The sequence below is a fragment of the Sebastes fasciatus genome, chromosome 7 (assembly GCF_043250625.1).
Source record: "Sebastes fasciatus isolate fSebFas1 chromosome 7, fSebFas1.pri, whole genome shotgun sequence".
NCBI classification, from domain to species: domain Eukaryota; kingdom Metazoa; phylum Chordata; class Actinopteri; order Perciformes; family Sebastidae; genus Sebastes; species Sebastes fasciatus.
In genome coordinates, this window is record NC_133801.1 from 4,071,960 (window position 1) to 4,086,918 (window position 14,959).

Genomic DNA, 14,959 nt, shown 5'->3' on the forward strand with positions numbered 1-14,959 from the left:
TGTTTTTTTAAAGGGCTGCTAGTGTAAAGTCAAATTATTTAAAGGTGCTAAATGCAAGATTAGGAGCATTTCTATTACCTCCGCACTGCTCTCAACATGGCAACAGCTGTGCTAACAGCGGAAACGACGGCAAAAGTTCAGATAGAACCAACAGTGTTTACCGGAGACGACGACGTCGGTCGGAACGGCGTTATCAGCTGTAACCGCTGTATGAGAGCAGTGCAGAGTGGCGGCCGTAAAAGCATACACAGCCTCTTTAAAAAATTATTTCTGAGATTAAAACACTTTCCTAAGAAGAAAAACACAAACCAAATGTTAAATACAAACATTTATTTTCCAACTTCCTGTTTGAAAAACAGATACACAAATATGTTCAGTATAAAATGTGAATATGTACAGTTACAGTTGCAGTAGCAAAGGAAACTAACAGTAGTCTTGTCTGTATGACAGACGCTATATGGACCGATGTTACACCCACAGATGAAACATTTCTGTAGTTTATACAACTTATTTTTAACACATTTGCTTGTCTTGTTTACGTATCAGCTCAACATGCGTTAAAGGGACATTTTGTACCTTTTATGTGGATGTTCAATAAAGTGTTGATGGTAAATTTAGTCAATTGATGCAATACTTCCTCAGTGTGCGCTATATTGACCGAGAAAGCTGAGCTCTCCTGCTTGCGGAGCTGTGCTGGTAGTGCCTACATGTACCAGGATGCATTGCGCACGAGCTTCTGATGCCCGGAAGGTCCCCGCCGGCCATATCCTCTGGCACGACTCCGCTTTCTCTGTCAATACAGCACGCACTGAGGAATGTATTGCTTCAATCGAGCACATTTACCATCAGCACTGATTGGCCATCCACATAAAACGGTGGCGAATTTTCCCTTTATTCATTTCTGGTTCGAAAAGTAATAAATGTGTTTTTCTTTAAACTACAGTACTCTAAAAATGCTTCAGGAGTTTAATGTCAAGTAAAGGTTTTGTCATAATAATGGAAAGGATTCATTATGGATGACAGTGAGTGACATGAAATACTGAATGCTTGTGCTTTTTCTGAGGTTCAGACCTGTGTAATTACTATTACTACAGTCAGAAATCCTTACTGTAACAACTAGAACTGGGCCAACACGTGTTCTGTTTACCAGATAGGTGGAGTTAAATACATAAAGAAAAAGAGCTTCTTTGAAGGAGTTTGGTTTATATTGTGATAACCAACTTTCTGACCCATATCTACTATAACTGCCCTGATGTGGTAAACCCTGAACATCTAGCACACCAAATAGGTTTAAAGTTGCATCTGACCCAGTTCTCATGATGTCATTGTAACGGCTGCTGACCTCATCATGGGTGATGACATTACGCAGTGTATAAATATGTCACCTTCAGTTCTGATGAGCGATCTTAGTGATTTTCTGCAGCATCTCCTCCGACTCCAGCTGCTCGAGAGTCAACAGAGACAGACCCAACTGGTCCTCCTGGGGAGAGAGAGAGATTATTAGAGACAGGTATATATTCTGGAAACAAGAAGGTGCGTACAACTTTCCATATTTTGCTAAATGACTCTTCAGCCAGCTGAAAGGCACAAAAAGAACACATTTCAAGCTCAGATTTTACACGTGTGTGTGGTTCTTGGCAGGCGTGAGTTGTACCTGTCTGAAAGGCTGAGCCATCTGTCGCAGGAAGTGCTTGGAGAGCTGGACGGTCTCGTCCACGGTGAGGTTCAGACTGCCGTCACTGATGTGTTCCTGAATCCAGCGAGGAAGCTTCCCACGTTTGTCTGCTCGGGCGTAACGCTGTGGAGGGGAGAGGGAGGCATCTCACTCAGAGCAATAAAACTGATTCTAGCCTTAAAGTAACTTGACAGGAGCAAAAGACTGTGGTTGTAATGGGACCTACCAGCAGTGAATTTGAAGCAGGATGACACTAAGAAATTGTGTTTATAGGCATGTTGTATTATAGCGGGGTCAAGGGACAAAATATAGACGGGGTAGAAATGTCACAAACCTTGTCAGCAAAGATCATGAGTCCGTAGTCGGTCTTGCCTCTGATGACTCTGCCCACACACTGGGCCGCGTGACGCATGGCATCAAACGTCAGGAAGTCATTCTCTCTGATCTGAAACTGATCCCGAAGGTACTCCAGACGAGCCTGAAACATGCGAGTCGGTGAGGAAGAAAGATTGTTAAGCTATGAACAGAGTGATGACAGTAAAACTGAGACTGAGAAGAAGGACAATTGCACAGACAGGATTAATACAAAAACATGAAAGTTATGTTCAGTTTTTTGTTGAAACTGTTTTCAATCAGCCATCAACACTTTTTTTTCATTGCATCGTTGGAATATTTGAGTGCAGTGGAAATTTCACACAAAATGCTGGCTCTCAAAATATAAAATGACAGAGGATAAATGTAGTATTATATAGTAGGATTTTATAATAAGAGTGAGTGATGGTTCTGACCTTTAGGATGCGACTCTGTGTGTAAACATAAGGAACTCCAAACATGATGACTGCCCGCCCAAAGTGGTGCACTGAACAGAAAACAGAGCAAAGTTATTATGTTGGAACTCAACATACCGACATATTAAATCACAATAAATCTTTATATTGAATATAACCATAAAGAAATGTGTTGCATACCGAAATCTATTCCTTCAGACACCTTTCCCCTGGCCACAGACAGGAGGATGGCTCCTCTGCCGTTCTCACATGCCTGAAGAGCAGAGAGAGACAGAGAAAGGTCAGAGGTCAAAAGTCTGCGACCCACCAGGAGAACAGGAGGATAGAATATTTCCATGAGTTTGCAACGATTAGTCGATCAACAGAAAAATAATTGCCAACTAATAATAATAATCCTGAAATCATTAAAGTAATTTGTCACGCAGAAATGTCAGATAATGACGTTTTCAGCCTCTCAGATGTGGAGATTTCCTGCTTTTCTGTTTTATATCATTAAACTGAAGATCGTTTAACAGAAGCTGTTTTTATCCCCCAAACTACAAATATTTGAAACATATCTACTACTACTACTAATATGTATAAATTAAGATGACAGGTGTCTCTCTGACCTCCTGGTATTTCTCCAGGGCCATGCTCGTCTCGGCAGCATCTGGAGTCTCAATGAAGATCAGCTTGTTTCTCTGGATGTTCTCCAGGATGCCCTGCAAACAAACAAACAAACAAACATGTACAAAAACACACATAATGTAAACGGTGCTTCCTTCCATATACAAAGAGATAATGCTCTTTGGAATAAAACAATTTATACCAAATGCTTGCTGACACAAATTCTATTCTGTTTCAATGATACAAATATTTAAAAATATGAATATTAGTAGTATTTTGGTTATAAGTGAGAAGATAAATTAGGATCCATGTTTAAAGGAACCAGCACAGTCTCCCGGGTGTGTGTGTGTGTGTGTGTGTGTGTGTGCTGCATCTGTCTGTCCACACACTGACCTGTTCATACCACGACGCCACGATGTTCTCCATGTAGACGTAGCTGGTGAAGAACGCCACGATGCCGTCGGGAACGACCGCGGACATCTCTAGAAGTAGGTTGCCATAGTTACGAATCACAGCTGGAAACAAAAAAATATATATTTTGTTAATTTGAACAAAGAACAAGATGTTTTGTTTTTAGAACTGTTTTAGGAAAATGAAAAATGTGTGTATATTTATGTCATAGCTGCACGACAACGTATTAGAGCCATTGAAGTAAAAAATATATATATATAATTACGGAGTCGTGGGAGTAATATTATTGGATATTCTCTGAGATTATTAAATCACAGATTTGCGAGAAAACAAATCAGAAATTCTCGGAGATTAAAGTCACAAATTTATCGCTGTATGTTAAACTTTCCCCAACTTTTAGTTTGGCCGTATTTCGCCGCAAAATCAAACAACCGCAGCTTGCTGAGCTTAGGAGCCGCCGACGCAGCTTTTATAGACAATGCAGAGCAGCTTGCTACATGATGCTGCTCTGGTGTGTTTTTGGCGTAAGATCACTAATTTATGAGCAAAATTCAGACGGCGGCTAAATTTGTGACTTTAATCTCAGAGAGTTTGAGTTTTTTTCTCATAAATTTATGACTTTAATCTTTTCTCTGAATATTACCCTGATCTGTATTTTTTTTTTTTTAAACCTACAATGACCCTAATACGTCGTATAGCTGCAATTTTCACCAAATAAGTATTTTATTTTTATGGTCATATCATCATGTGATACTGCCTTTAGGACATCATGCTCTAATAAATAATGACAGAGACGTTTCTACTAACCGAAGTCTTCTCTGGTCTCAAACTTTGAGCTCAGGGCCACCTGATCATTTCCCCTTCCAACGATCTATGTAGACAAAACAGAGGAACAAAAACACAAAAACTTCAACAACAACAACAACAACAATCAGTAAATGCAATTTTTAGTGTGGAAATTATGTGATAAAGGTTTTGAATGCGGTCAAGGATGCTGTGTTTTTAGGATACAAATTGTCTTTGAATAGTTCCATAATTTTTGTTTGTAATCCACCAGAGTGAGTGTGTTGTTGAATGTGTGTCTGAGGCCCTGTTCACACCTGACATTAATGCACTTCCTGTGCCTGGTCTGCCGGAAATGAAAAGAAGAAGAAATCTAAACAATAGAGACTGGATCTATTCCTTGGTAAATGACCAAAGGTGGTCATTTACAAGTGTAAATTTACACTTGTATTTAGCGCTGTCCACTTGTGATCCGATCGCCCAGACGCGTTTTAAAAACCAAGTGTGAACGAGGTGAAAGTGCAGTTACGCACCAGAGGGCAGAGGCAGGTCCGTGCCAGCGTCATGGTGAAGGATGCCATGGTAACAGGGCGGAAGTCAAGGATTCTGGGATAGATGTCCAGCGGAGAGAGAGTCTAAAGAGGTCAAACAGACGGAGAGGAGAGTCAACAAGAGAGCAGGAATTCATTTATCGGTGCACATCTACAGTCATTTGTTTGGGGGGAACACAGACTTTGTGTGAAGCAGACAATCAAATAACCTTCCAGAATAAATGAAGGAATACATTTAATATTCAGGATATCGGTGTGAATAAAAATGGCAATAATTCGCTACCAACTGTGGAACATTTTAAACAAAGTAATTCATCAAAGTACACTGACATAAGTTTTAGTGACTGAATGAAGACTGCAGGGAAACTCAGTCAAACATTACACGAATGAAACACAGGATTATATTTTAAGAAGCAAGATTATATGTAAAGTCTTCAGTAAGAGGTGCACCGATTTATCATCAGAGGAGGAATGAAGGGAGAAGAACTTAAGTTATCTGCTCAAATTAAACAATATTAAAACAAAAAAAGAAAACTATTCTTTGCTTTAACTGTTCCCCACTCTGCATACACAGCCTGAGATTTATTTTTTTTCAAAGCCATAAAGGCAAAAATCTTGTGAATTATATGAAACTATAAACTGAGCAGAGAAGAAAGTAGAACTTACCCCCGAGGTGATGATGACTGACTGAAATCTTTGAAAAACAGGTTTGATGGCAATAGACGGGTCCATACAGCTGAGAGGAACAAAGATCAGAACAGTCACATGTTAACCTGATGTTTCACTGTTTTATATCACACTGATTTACTCCTGCATCATTATATTATTGTTACACTTTAAGTAATGGAAATGTAGATTTTTCTAAAAAGGAAACCAATTACTTCATTTTAATAATTTATCATTTTAGAGACACGTCTTTCTCTGTTGTATATTTACTATTGCTCCTTAATAAAGCAAAGTGTTTTTTATCTGATTACTCGATTAATTGATGGAATAATCGGTAGAATACTCGATTACTAAAATAAATGATTTCAGACAGAGGGGGAATCAGGGTCTGAAATTAACTTTTTTCACTTCCTGCCACTGTCGCAGGCAAGTATTTTATCTGCCACTTCTGAAATCTCTGCGCTAAATGAAGGAATAAGATTTTAGATCTGATGTCATTCAATGTTCGATATATTTTACATGAAAAACCTTATATGCGTGGTAAATTACAGAGTTCGAATTACACTGTAGCTTCTGGGAGAGCCCCATTTTTCGGAGTTGTGAGGGTACATGTACTTTATTTTTGTCATCTGTAGTGGTTATTTGCATAAAAAAACACAATTCAAATGATTAGGAAATAAATTATTGTATTTTTATTTAAATATTTGCTTTGATTTAAAAGAAAAAAATCTTGGCATTAGTAGTTTTAATAATGTATTATAAGCTGTTTAAAGGTAGTGTTAGGAAGTTAAACAGGTCATAATTCCCTCTTTATTATCTATTTTATATTGCTGTGAAGACATCTCCTTCAAACATCTGGATTTATTCAAGTTTCTCACCAAAAACTAAATTTTACGAGTTTACATTTGAACACCTCATGATACATGAACAACATGAATGTTATAATTTACCTTCGCCCAATACTCATTTTTACTGAACTGCGCTTGAACGCATCATAACCGCCGTTAACGTTAGTAGCTTAGTTATTTAGCCCAGTAGGACTGTGCTGCCCACCGGCTGCTAACGGGTAACGTTACTAACTTTCAGCTGGCATGTAAACATAATCTAGTAGAAACCCAAAATACAAGTATGAACCTGAAACTGAGCATGATATGTCCCCTTTAAATCAATAACAATTAAATTCAAGCCCACCTGAAGTGCAGCACAGGGTTGGCGATGGTTGGAGTTCTGTCTTCAAAGGGCTCGATGATGATGGTGAAACCTTCAGACACAGAGAGAGAAGCAAACAAAAGATTTGTTGAAACTAAAGCATACTGCACTATGATAAAAAACTACAATGAGCACTTTCCCCATTGTGTTTATACAGCAGAAGCAGTGATTGGAGAAAACATCACCATAACAAAACATAATAAACATTTAAATCTGACTTCTACCGCACATCTTACAGCAGCTACAGTGTCTGTTAAGTGTTCTAGTACCTTGGCTGTAGGTGCTGACCAGGGTAGCAAAGTTAGAGATGAGAGTAACAGCTGAGAAGTCTGCGATGTCGGCAATCTCCAGAGTTCGTAGTAAAGACTGCAACCGCTCTGCACAAAACCTGGAGAGACGCAGCGGGACGGATAAAAGATTATTATTGATTCTCCGTTCACTGTGGATACATGCCAGAAAAACAAAGTTTTCTTCCAAGAATTCAATCAAATGCGGGGTGAGTGTCTGAGATACAAATGGATAAATGTATTCCTTTAGGTGATTTCAGTTTTAATGCGTTGCCGTAGCCAACACTGACCTGAGAGGCTTGCGGTCGATGCAGACTTTGTCGAAGATGTCTTTGAGGAACTGCGGGGCGCTCTCCTGTACGACATGATGGACTCTCAGACGGGACTTCAGATACTCCAGGAAACGTCTCAGGAAACCAACAAAGTGCTCCGCTGTGCGAATAGTTCCAGGGACTGCCTCTGAGAGAGAGAGCGAGAGAGAGAGAGAGAGAGAGGGGGTTTCAGTTTTGTGTTTTGTGTTTTTGTCTGAACCATCATTCTAAACTCAATGAAAAGATGAAGAATGAAACCAAAAACAAATTAATTTGACGGCAGTACCTTTAAGAATTTCATCTGGTAACACAGGATTTGAGAGGTAGATGTCCGTTTCCCTGGCAACATTGGCTTCCTTCAGCCCCTCCACCAATCGCCTGTACTCCATATTCAGTTTGGCAGCGTCCGTCTCCTTTATCCTGTCAGACACCAGAGAGGAGGCGGGGCAGAGATGACAACAGAAAGTTGATCAGTACATCCCACAATTCCATCATTTGATCTCTCCTCACTTACCGAGGATACGGTTGGAATAAAATAGAGTGGATTTGTGATATCAGTAGATCTGATTAACAGCAAGTTTTTTTTTTAATTCTATAATTAATTTCTTCAGCCCGGAGGTTGCCGCTTGGCTAATTTCACATTCTGTTGTGTCATCTTTTCTTATTTTGATCGTACATATATGTGCAAATAAAAGCCACCAAAAGACTACAGAGCTGTTAAAGTGGACTGGCGGCTCAGAAATGGACGTCACTCCAGATGACGGTTGAGAAAAACGTTGTTTCCTTTGTGGACTGAGAAATTAAGATGTGAGGAAAAGACGGGAAATGTAGATGGAATTAAAGTGAACTGAGATTAACTCAATGAGCTGAATGTCTCAGTACACTTGCTGGTGACCTCAGCCAGCCTCTTACTTGAGTATGGTGCTCTGAAGAGTGTCCACATTGGTCTGGCAGCGGTCAAGTGTTCGTCTGGTGATGTTCACACTCATGGAGTCGATGCACACGTTGTCTGAGGAGACAAAGAGGTGTCGGATGAAAAGATGAGACATTAAATCTCTTCAAATGAGTCAACTTTACATTCACTCATGTTGAGATGATGATGATGACGTTGCTGCTGCGGCACAGCTACTGCCAGACAATCTTGTCTTTGATTATGCCCATCAATAATTGAATTTGTCATGTCATTATAAATGCCATTTATATTCATTCATTTAGACAGAAAAGGTGTGCTCAATTGTAAATAACTGAGTTAAAAGCAAAAGGTTAATCTGCGGTCTATTTTGCTGACCACATGCGAAACACGGAAATGATACTCAGTTCATCCCCTCACCTATATTATGAGCCTCGTCAAACACCACTACAGAGTTCTTGGCCAGCTCTTTGGACACCAGGTCAGCTATCTTGGGGTCCAGCAGGTAGTGGTAACTGTACACCACAATGTTGGCGTGCAGGATCTGAGAGGAAATAAAGACAGGAGGGAGAAAACGGGACAAGCTAAGAGATACGACACCAACCTTTGTGAAACATCTTAAAATTATATTATGACATTATTTCAGTAAAGAGTAACTGTGTCAGATTAGTTCCAGATTTGCCAGAAGCAGCAACCAAACGTTCCTCTTAATGAGAAACATTTACATACTTTATTGCAAACTGCTGGATTCCCACTACGAGCATCTCAAACGTGCAGAAGAGAAGTTTTCAATTAATAAAACAATCAATGAAAATGATCTGCCTTTGTTTTCAGATTAGCCAACTACGAATCCACCCGGTAACGGCTTTCACAAAATACTAGGAGAGCATTTTTCACACCAGGCTATGCGTTTCATGTTTGCAGAAGTCTGTAGTGCAACGTACTGAGTAGCGTGCCAGATAATAAGGACACCAGCCTTTCCTCCTGCCGTAGTCCTTCAGGTCGTCGAGGTTGTAGACGCCAGGAGGAAGAGGCACCTGTCGGCCGAATGAATCAAAATCCTGCAGACACAAATCAGAACGACGGGACGTCGTAACAAGAGCAGCAGACAGATACGAGCATGTACACTAAAGCTGACAACAAAGCAGACTAAATCACATTAACTCTGGTCCACATGGTGGGAATCCTGAATGTATCCATCCAATGTGACAGCAAAGCAGACTCTACACCTTCTGAGATGTTTTACTCCAAAAGAGAGATAAAAGATTTAAGTCAAAAAACATTTGGAAACACCCTCTGAACCCCATAACTTCCCATGTTTTCTTTAATTTCTGCATGTTTATCACAGCCAGAAACTGTAAAAACAGAACTTATCTGTAAATCTTCAAATTTACAAGAAGATGTATGTTGTCATGTATGTTTTCAGTCAGGAAAAACAACCAAATCTAAGCCAAAAATATTCTACACATTAAAATTTCGCCAAAAATAAACTGTTTGCACAAACCAGATCTTGTAAAAACATTAAATTCTGCGCACCTCAATGCAACAGGGAGGCCATAAAAGATTTGGCTGAGACTGACGGTCATGTGACAATAAAATCAGTGAAATTTCGACTGATCTGCAGGCAGTTTACACAGAGCAGAGAGGAGAGGGCAAGAGGTTGTAAAAATGTAATTGTAATGTTCAACCTGCCTCGTCTACTTCTACTTCAGTTGAAAAACACCAGCTGGTCTGAACTGGGTGAATTCAGGTGACTTCTTACCTCATAAAATTGACACACAGGCACGTCGGGGTCGCTGCGGTGTTGTGCACGAATGTAGGATGCTGTCAGACTGTGGCACTTCCCATCAACCTCCTTACCGAAGCGCAGAGCACTCACCTGGATAAAAGCAGACGAAGCATCTATTCAACCCTTTAGACCATTAAAAATCAAAGAGGTCCAGCTACTAAAATTTTCACCAAGCAAAAGCCCAAACCTCATTATGTCTAATCTGCGTCCTATAGCCTAAAATAAAATAAACATTGTACATTTCCATATCATTTCAACTATATTTATTATCAGTTTTCAAAGTAGGATAGTTTGAACTTGTGGGGAGAACAAATAGCTATCTTTACCATAAATAAAATTAGTCCTACAACAATAAACTTTAGAACTTTTAGAAAAAGTGCAAACATTGAACATTTTCCTATACTTCCTTTCCTAGTGAGAGAAACGGCCCTGTGACCAGCTGGTAGTTTGATTTGTCCTGTGCAGCAGCAGTTTGTACCTCCGGGTGGATGCAGAGGTTTTTTCTGGAGGAAAGTGCCAGAGCCAGGAAGTTGTTGCTCTGTCCTGTTTCCTTGGAATAATACTCCATCAACTTCCTCAGCTCCTCCACGACCTGATCAGACAGCAGATCAAATATACGATACAAGTTATGCTGGTTTTTAAAGGCATAGTTCAGTTGACAGTGAATCCGAACTAACCAAAGTCACATAAAATCACAAACAAACTAACTGATCGAGGCACCGGTAGACCAGTAACCCCCTGTGTTCTGCGCGGTAAAATTACAGTGTCTGGTGGTTTTGGCGAGAACACAGATGAATATAACGGCTTCAATTCCCTGTCAGAAAGAGCTGTCTGATGGCTGGGTAAAGCAGTGAAAATACTCTAAATATAGCGTACACTTAAACTGATATTGATTGTTTTAGGTGTCTAAATTCTGTTTAGCTGCTGCCCCCGTCCACAGCAGTACGACGCTTTGCTCCCGTGCTGGTACTCCAAACTCCATCTAGTGTAGGTAATACACTGACTATGGATCAGTACCTCATACAACCCCACTTCAAAACACCCAAACTATCCCGTTAAAGCATTTTCTCCATACTGTTTTAAAAGTATTTCTTGTGTGTCTAAAGTCAGAAAGGATAAACGGTTGTTGTTGGGATTAAACCTCTATGTCCTCTGAATTACACTTTTCACTTTGTGCCGAGTGTGATTTTAATTGACATTGACTCACCTTCTCGATCTCGGGAACTGTTCTGGAGCAGTATATTAGCTTGCTCACTTCCAAAGGAAAGGTCTGAGAGAGAGAGAGAGAGAGAGAGAGAGAGAGAACACAACATATTAAGGTGTTCATGTGGCACAGCTGGTGGGAAGCCACAGCGGAGCATTAACTCCAATACAACCTGAAAACACATCTAAACTCACCTTTTGGTAGGCAACAATGAGAGACAACAGAGAGATGGTCTTCCCTGTTCCCGATGGCATCTCCAGGACTCCATGACCCTGAACATAAACAGCATGGGATGACAACAAAACACACAAAGTTAACTCTGCGTAGCTGTCCTACCACTGATGCAGTACATGACGATAATTTAAACTCCACACTTGACTCGTGTTTCATCAGTCGCTAGGAGACAAACTGGGTCCCTGTATTTATAGGACAAATCGCCCTGGTGACACTTGAATTTCCCTCGGGATCAATAAAGTTACTATCTATCTATCTATCTATCTATCTATCTGTCTATCTGTCTATCTGTCTATCTGTCTAAACATCACCCACCTTGGCATCCAGAGTCCTCTTCAGCTCAAGCATGTAGGAGTACTGCTCAGGATAGATGTAGTCATATGGAAAATACACCAACAGACCCTCGATGTTGAGCCTGCAATAAAAACAACAACTTCATCTCACATGCTGCGAGACAATCTGCATCTCTGCATCTCTGTAAGTGTAATATAACACAGGAACAATGCTAGTTTGGAAGCTACAAAGTGAACGAACCAGACATGTGTAGCTAATGAAGCTAAGTTAGGGTTGACGATCAATTCAATTCATTTCAATTTGCTGTATTGTCATGACTGTCAGGTGAACAATATTGCCAAAGCGTCAATTCAATAATAAATAAAAATAGAAAAAGAACTAAATAAAAACAAAAACATATTTATACATAATTACAATTCATTGAGCAAATTACAATATATAGATATTTAAAAAGAACATGCATGTAAATGGAAGAAAACAATCAATAAGTAATTAATGTGTCAATAAAACCATCAAACCAATAAAAAAACAATTAATAACAATATATTGCAAAAGCAAAAGATAAATGTAAAAAACAACAAAAAAACATGAATCACTTACAGCTAATTATACAATAACACACAGACTGACCTAAAGAGGACAACCTGACTAAACTGTAGCAGTCAGTGTCGGGTTTAATGTGACTTCAGCTGCATGATGTCGGGTTTAATGTGACTTTAGCTGCATGATGTCAGGTTTAATGTGACTTCAGCTGCATGATGTCAGGTTTAATGTGACTTTAGCTTCATGATGTCAGGTTTAATGTGACTTTAGCTGCATGATGTCAGGTTTAATGTGACTTCAGCTGCATGATGTCAGGTTTAATGTGACTTCAGCTGCATGATGTCAGGTTTAATGTGACTTTAGCTTCATGATGTCAGGTTTAATGTGACTTTAGCTGCATGATGTCAGGTTTAATGTGACTTTAGCTTCATGATGTCAGGTTTAATGTGACTTCAGCTGCATGATGTCAGGTTTAATGTGACTTTAGCTGCATGATGTCAGGTTTAATGTGACTTTAGCTGCATGATGTCAGGTTTAATGTGACTTTAGCTGCATGATGTCAGGTTTAATGTGACTTTAGCTGCATGATGTCGGGTTTAATGTGACTTTAGCTTCATGATGTCAGGTTTAATGTGACTTTAGCTGCATGATGTCAGGTTTAATGTGACTTTAGCTGCATGATGTCAGGTTTAATGTGACTTTAGCTGCATGATGTCAGGTTTAATGTGACTTTAGCTGCATGATGTCAGGTTTAATGTGACTTTAGCTGCATGATGTCAGGTTTAATGTGACTTTAGCTGCATGATGTCAGGTTTAATGTGACTTTAGCTGCATGATGTCGGGTTTAATGTGACTTTAGCTGCATGATGTCAGGTTTAATGTGACTTTAGCTGCATGATGTCGGGTTTAATGTGACTTTAGCTGCATGATGTCAGGTTTAATGTGACTTTAGCTGCATGATGTCAGGTTTAATGTGACTTTAGCTGCATGATGTCGGGTTTAATGTGACTTTAGCTGCATGATGTCGGGTTTAATGTGACTTTAGCTGCATGATGTCGGGTTTAATGTGACTTTAGCTGCATGATGTCAGGTTTAATGTGACTTTAGCTGCATGATGTCGGGTTTAATGTGACTTTAGCTGCATGATGTCAGGTTTAATGTGACTTTAGCTGCATGATGTCAGGTTTAATGTGACTTTAGCTGCATGATGTCAGGTGATGTTTGGTAGATCTGATGTAATCAAGCAGCAACAGTCCACATTGTCTGCCAGGATTCATCTTTATCTTTCCTGTTTTAGGAGAAAAAAACTCACTTCATGTTGGTAGAACGTGTAGCAGTCGCTCCTCTTCTTTCTCAGTCACTTTCTCTGTTTTTAAATTGTAATTTATAACTTTAATGTTTGTTAAAAAGACAAAAACACAAACTACTACTGAAGCTGCTCCGACTCTTCTTCTTCTTCTTCTTCTACTTCCTGTTTCTTCTTCTTCTACTTCCTGTTTCTTCTTCTTCTTCAGTGTTTATGGCGCCACCGCCACCTGCCGGACTGAAGCGGAACAACATATAAGCTCTTTTATCTAAATGCGTTTCTTTTAAAAACTTAAATTAAAAAATAATAACTAATTTAAATTTAAAAAAATAATGTCTATTTAAATTTTTAAAAATAATAACTAATTAATATAATTTTTTTTTGTCTATTTAAATTTAAAAAAATAATGTCTATTTAAAATAAAAAATAATAATAACTCATTTAAATTAAAAAATAATGTCTATTTAAAATTAAAAAATAATAACTAATTTAAATTTTAATAAATAATGTCTATTTAAATTAAAAAAAATAATAACTCATTTAAATTAAAAAATAATGTCTATTTAAAATTAAAAAATAATAACTAATTTAAATTTTAATAAATAATGTCTATTTAAATTAAAAAAAATAATAACTCATTTAAATTAAAAAATAATGTCTATTTAAAATTAAAAAATAATAACTCATTTAAATTTTAATAAATAATGTCTATTTAAATTTTAAAAAATAATAACTAATTTAAATAAAAAATTGTGTCTATTTAAATTTTAAAAAATAATGTCTATTTAAAATAAAAAAAATAATAACTAATTTAAATTAAAAAATAATGTCTATTTAAAATTTAAAAAATAATAACTAATTTAAATTTTAATAAATGTCTATTTAAATTTTAAAAAATAATAACTAATTTAAATAAAAAATAATGTCTATTTAAATTTTAAAAATAATAACTATTTAAAATTTTAAAAAAAAATGCCATAGTATATTTTGTCTACTGTTTCCCTCAAGAGACCTGACTTTGAACACTTTGCTATTGTATATACTATGTTATTGTTATTCTATGTTTATATTTTATATTTTCTAACCTAGTTGTAGTATTTATAATGTATTCTAATATATTCTTTATATTGTGTATACTATATATATCTATATATATCTCTAGTGTTGATATGTATATTTACTGTTCCTGTGCATTGTTTGGATAACCTGCTGCTGTAACACAAGAATTTCCCAATTTGGGATCAATAAAGTACATACATCTATCTATCTATCTATCTATGAAAAGTCATGGTGTTTGGCACATGCAAACAGCAGGCAAAATATACTATGACATTATTTTTAAATCCAGACCATTTCTATTCATTTCTAAAATGCTTGTTTTTGTCCCTGTAT

At 37.8% G+C, this 14,959-nt stretch overlaps 1 protein-coding gene across 1 annotated transcript; it reads right to left on the reverse strand.

The window, feature by feature from the left end:
- Nucleotides 1-315: 315 nt before the first annotated feature.
- On the reverse strand, nucleotides 316-13,764 carry ercc2 (excision repair cross-complementation group 2). The gene is made up of 23 exons (XM_074641080.1): nucleotides 13,574-13,764; nucleotides 11,740-11,839; nucleotides 11,385-11,462; nucleotides 11,194-11,256; nucleotides 10,465-10,578; nucleotides 9,960-10,076; nucleotides 9,142-9,258; nucleotides 8,618-8,741; nucleotides 8,200-8,296; nucleotides 7,574-7,707; nucleotides 7,267-7,435; nucleotides 6,959-7,077; nucleotides 6,672-6,741; nucleotides 5,481-5,550; nucleotides 4,797-4,898; nucleotides 4,288-4,351; nucleotides 3,463-3,584; nucleotides 3,072-3,164; nucleotides 2,644-2,716; nucleotides 2,464-2,534; nucleotides 2,010-2,153; nucleotides 1,655-1,798; nucleotides 316-1,480 (listed from the first exon to the last, which is right to left on the reverse strand). The coding sequence occupies exons 1-23, from the start codon at nucleotides 13,576-13,578 to the stop codon at nucleotides 1,388-1,390; spliced, it is 2,283 nt and encodes a 760-aa protein (XP_074497181.1). The 5' UTR covers nucleotides 13,579-13,764; the 3' UTR covers nucleotides 316-1,387.
- Between the last annotated feature and the right edge of the window lie 1,195 nt (nucleotides 13,765-14,959).